General features: G+C 31.1%; 1 protein-coding gene across 1 annotated transcript in view; it reads left to right on the forward strand.

The window, feature by feature from the left end:
- Nucleotides 1-5,290, forward strand: part of LOC106875008 (uncharacterized) — a 196,187-nt gene that overhangs the window by 55,541 nt on the left and 135,356 nt on the right. The window contains exons 42-49 of the mRNA XM_052971235.1: nucleotides 1,505-1,640; nucleotides 2,399-2,452; nucleotides 2,614-2,655; nucleotides 2,787-3,052; nucleotides 3,823-3,958; nucleotides 4,516-4,569; nucleotides 4,810-4,854; nucleotides 4,967-5,236. Coding sequence (XP_052827195.1) covers nucleotides 1,505-1,640; nucleotides 2,399-2,452; nucleotides 2,614-2,655; nucleotides 2,787-3,052; nucleotides 3,823-3,958; nucleotides 4,516-4,569; nucleotides 4,810-4,854; nucleotides 4,967-5,236 — 1,003 coding nt within the window. The remainder of the gene's footprint in view (nucleotides 1-1,504; nucleotides 1,641-2,398; nucleotides 2,453-2,613; nucleotides 2,656-2,786; nucleotides 3,053-3,822; nucleotides 3,959-4,515; nucleotides 4,570-4,809; nucleotides 4,855-4,966; nucleotides 5,237-5,290) is intronic.

Genomic DNA, 5,290 nt, shown 5'->3' on the forward strand with positions numbered 1-5,290 from the left:
TGCCATATGATAAATAGACAGGGTATAAAATTTTGTTCAAATATTCTCAAAGAGAAATTTCGTATTAACTTATATTTAATGAAATTAATTGAATGGAGGCAATAGAAAAGCAATATAAATGAGTAGAAAGAGAGAGAGAGAGAGAGAGAGAGAGAGAGAGAGAGAGATAGAGAGAGAGAGAGAGAGAGGGAGAGAGAGATAGAGAGAGAGAGAGATTGTATCTGTTACAAAGTAGTACAGTGAATGTGTCAGTGTGTACTGGGAAAGAGAAGCGAAAAGTATTAAATGAAATAACAAAAACAATGATTGTGATTGAAGTTTGTGTGAAAGAGAATAAAGACTGAAGAGGTGATGTTGAAAAATTTAAGCATCAATATATTACATAAGAGTTTTCTAAACACTTTAGACTTTAATGCTTTCTTTTGCTAAAAGTTACATAATTCCTACTAAGTAATACACAGATTCTTTACCCCAGTATAAAATATAGAGCCCATTAAAATCGCTTATAACATAAATTATCATAGGAATATGAGATTTAAAGAATACTTTAAAAATTGTTTGACTATATGCAGAGGTGATTTGTTATATTTTTGCCTTTCTTCCCAAATTACTTGTATAACTACGTATTTGGGGACTGAAATGATCAAAAGATTGCTTGATATGATTTCCATTGATAACCATAAATAAATGTCTTTGAAAATCTTTGAAATATGCTATATGACAAGCATTTTGTGAAACAAATTATACGTTTAATTTAGAAGCAATGATAGTTTTATCTAAAGCTGTTTATATCTGCATTACCTGTCTATCCAGAACAATGAAAATAGAAATTTATAAAAATTCCATATTATATTAGTCAAGAATCTTACAGTATTCCTTACATGTGCCTCTCTCATCCATAATATCTTTAGGCTTTTAGTCAGTTCATCTAGTGTCATCTAGCAAGTGGTTTATTAGTATTTCACTTCTAAGTTTACCATGTACTAAAGAAAGCATGTCATCTAGCAAGTGGTTAATTTAACTTTTTATTAGTGTTTCACTTCTGTTTACCATGTACTAAAGAAAGCAGTTGGCTTTAAAAAATTACTCAGGCTTTACTGTTTCAGAGAAAAAAAAATGTCCTGCCAAGAACATCACAGATCCAGAGTATTCTGACAACTTGGCAATAGTCAATGATCAAATGAAAGATGCCAATATCTCCCAATATGATGTGGAGAAAAAAGCCAGTAAAATTGTTCCACATAACAATGCTACTAAGACAAAATACATATATTAGGAAAGTTTGCATTCTATGAATGGAGAAGAAATGTAAAAAAATAGAGAACTACAAATGTATTGTAAGTCATATTTCTAAATCCAAGATTGGTACAGATATGAGAATTAGTAAAGCACGGCGAGTACTTAAGTTACATTACATTAAACATAGTGAAAATACTACCAATTACTATTTTTCTCTCTTTGTTTATCTAAAACTTCCTTATCCCTTATTTTCTTCTGTATCCAGAACAATGAAAAGGATGCTATTGTTAAAATTCCATTTGGAACAACATCAGACACAGTGAAAATCCATTTTGTTTCTGATTCACCAAAATGCAAAATGATAGTTACAGTATCTTTCAAAGGTTGTTTTGAATCGAGGTGTAAGTATAAAGCAAAACTGTAGTCAAAAGTATCATGTCATATATATATGAGAATTATTTACAATATGCTGGTGCCACATTAAAAGCATCCATATTGGTGCAATGTAAAAAGCAGCCATGCTGGTGCCATGTAAGATGCACCATACCCAAGAAGGGCATCCAGCTGTAGAAAACATGCCAAACCAGACATAGAGTTTGGTGCAGCTTGTCAGCTCCTGTCAAACCATTCAACCTGTATCAGCATGGAAAATGGATGTTAAATGATGATGATGATGACGACGATGACGACGACGACGACAACAATGACAATGACGATTTACTTCTCTGTTGGCTGTTTCAATAATTATTACAAAACAATTTAAACAGAACATTATAGTGAATAATTTAATCATCTGCACCATCATCTTCAAAGTTTCCTTACGCATTAATAATTTTATGATCATAAGATTTGTTAATATGTTCATAAAAAACTTTATAAATACTTAGTAATAACAAAAACTTTTCATTAAATAAATTAACAAATATCATGTATAAAAATATTGCATTTGATTGTGAATTAATATTATAAAGGGAAAATTGAATTTATCTTTGTCTTCTGTTATAAAATTTACATACATAAAGAATATATTTTCATAATATAGCGTTCAGTTTGTATTTTAAAATGGAAGCAATTAGTAACACACAATTCTTACAAATTTAGCAAATATTAAATTGCCAAACATCTATTATAACTTCTGTTTCACCTTTTTTTCACATAGCAACAACACCAGTACCAACAACAATACTTCCTACAACCACACCTCTACAAACAAGTAAGTGATGAGATTCATTACTTAAAGTCATTAAAAATATTGAAGATGTATATTTGAATGTTAATTTCTAAAGAATATTTTGTGAAATAATTCATGTAAATTTGTAAATTCAGTATAATGGATGGCATATGAAATTTTGTTTCCTTTCGTTTTTATCTTAGCCACACCTATTCCAACAACGCCACAACCAACAACACAAACTGGTAAGAATATTTCCTAAATTTTGAGATATTCCATGAAGACTCATAAAAATACTTATTTAATTAACTGTTTATTTATTATTTTTTTTTACCTTTTTGCTGATTACAATTCACTCATGGATACTGTTTTCTAGAATCCTGGTGCATATTCAATGATGGTTTGGAAGATGTCTCATTAATACGAGCTTGGGACATTAAATTATCAAGCAATGATGAGAATCCAGATGCTATTCGCCCAGGTAGAAAAGGCTGGAGACCAGATGAAGGTGATATGAAGCGCACAGTAACTATGTTTGTTGGTGATGCTTTAAGATATGGTGCATCTATTCATCTATTACGAGCTGTAGGTGTTGCAAAGTTTGATATAATTCTCAGTGGAGGAGAGAATAATAGATTTAAGGTGAGTTTCAGTTAGGTAAATTTACTATAACAATATTATCAGATTAAACACTTTTCTGAAATCATCATCATCATCATCGTCATCGTTTAATGTCCAATTTCCATGCTGGCATGGGCTGGACGGTTTGACTGAGGACTGAGGTCTGGCAAGCCAAAAGGCTGCACCAGGCTCCAATCTGATCTGCCAACCGCTCCAAGAGTGTAGCAGGTGCTTTTTATATGCCACCGGCATGAGGATCAGTCAGCCATGCTCGACTGGTGCTTTTTACGTACCACCAGCTCGGAAGCCAGTCAGGCAGCACTAGCAACAACTACTCTCAAATGGTGCTTTTTCACATGCCACTGGCATGGGAGCCAGTCAGGTGGCACTGGCAATGACCCCGCTTGAATGGTGCTTTTTATATACCACCAGCACAGGACCAGTCAGGCTACAACTTAAATGAATATCGAAATACTAGTGGAACCTGTGGAACTTCCATGGAACAAAATAATTAAGAGGAGCTATTTAAGAAAGAAACGATAATTTGCATTTTTATTGCATATATATATATATTATTGTTGCCTGGAGAAGAAATGTAAAAAAATAGAGAACTACAAATGTATTGTAAGTCATATTTCTAAATCCAAGATTGGTACAGTCATAAGAATTAGTAAAGAATGGCGACTACTTAAGTGACATTACATTAAACATAGTGAAAATACTACCAATTACTATTTTTTTCTCTTTGTTTATCTAAAACTTCCTTATCTCTAATTTTCTTCTGTATCCAGAATAATGAAAAGGATGCTATTGTTAAAATTCCATTTGGAACAACATCAGACACAGTGAAAATCCATTTTGTTTCTGATTCACCAAACTGCAAAATGATAGTTACAGTATCTTTCAAAGGTTGTTTTGAATCAAGGTGTAAGTATAAAGCAAAACTTTTGCAAAAATTTCCTAGTCATGAATCTCACTTTTTTTTACAAAATTTTCTCATCTGTTGGCTTTTTCAATAATTAGAAGAAAACAAATTAAATAGAACATTATAGGGAACAATTTAATCCTTCTACATTATCATCCTCAAAGTTTCATTAAGCATTAATGACTTTATAGTTATAAGATTCATTATAAATTTACAAATACATACTAATAACAAAAACTTCAGATTGAATAAATTTTTACAAATGTGATATATAAAAATATTATATTTCATTGTGAATACATATAAAAGTTGCAATGAATATATTCCTCTTGCTTTTATTATAAAATTTTTATCCTTAAGGAATAGATTATCATAATATTGTTTGTATCTTTAAAAAGAAACAATTGCTGATAAGCAACTCTCAAATTTTGCTAATATTAACTTTCCAGGTATATAGTTGAGATTATTTTTATAACTCGAATGCTGTTCATATGTTTTATTTTTCCATTTGACATAACACTTCTTATGCTAACTTCTAGTTTATCCTTTGTTTGCATAGCAACAACACCACTACCCACAACAATACTTCCAACAACCACACCTCTGCCAACAAGTAAGTGAAATTTTTCATTACTTCGTCCACTCATTGTTGTTTTTTCTTGCTTGTTCATGTTTGGACTGACTATATATATATACATATATATATATATTAAAGTCAATAAAAATACTTCAAGATATATTACATTTGATGGTATATTGACAAACAGTATTTTATCAAACATTTGATGTAAATTTATACACTACATTTGATGGATTGTAATTGAAATTTCGTTTTCTTTCATTTTTATTGTAGCCACACCTGTTCCAACAACAACGCTCCAACCCACAACACAAACAGGTAAACTATTTCTCATCCTGTGATACATCATTTTTGTTGAAATTTGAAATAATAATTATAAAAATAATGGTATTTTCTTGATTGCATTTTATTTATTGATATTGTTTTCTAGAATCTTGGTGTGTATTCAATGATGGTTTGGAAGATGCCTCATTCATAAGGGCTTGGGACATTAAATTGTCAAGCAATGATGAAAATCCTGATGCTATTCGCCCAGGTAGAAAAGGCTGGAAACCTGATGCAAGTGATAACAAGTGCACAGTAACATTGTTTGTTGGTGATGCTTTAAGATATGGTGCATCTATTCATTTATTAAGAGCTGTAGGTGTTGCAAAGTTTGATGTTATTCTCAGTGGTGGAGAGAATAAGAGATTTAAGGTGAGTTTCAATGAGTGAATACACACCTCATTAAAACTGTTTATAACATAAATATTAG

Source organism: Octopus bimaculoides, chromosome 10, assembly GCF_001194135.2.
Source record: "Octopus bimaculoides isolate UCB-OBI-ISO-001 chromosome 10, ASM119413v2, whole genome shotgun sequence".
NCBI lineage: Eukaryota > Metazoa > Mollusca > Cephalopoda > Octopoda > Octopodidae > Octopus > Octopus bimaculoides.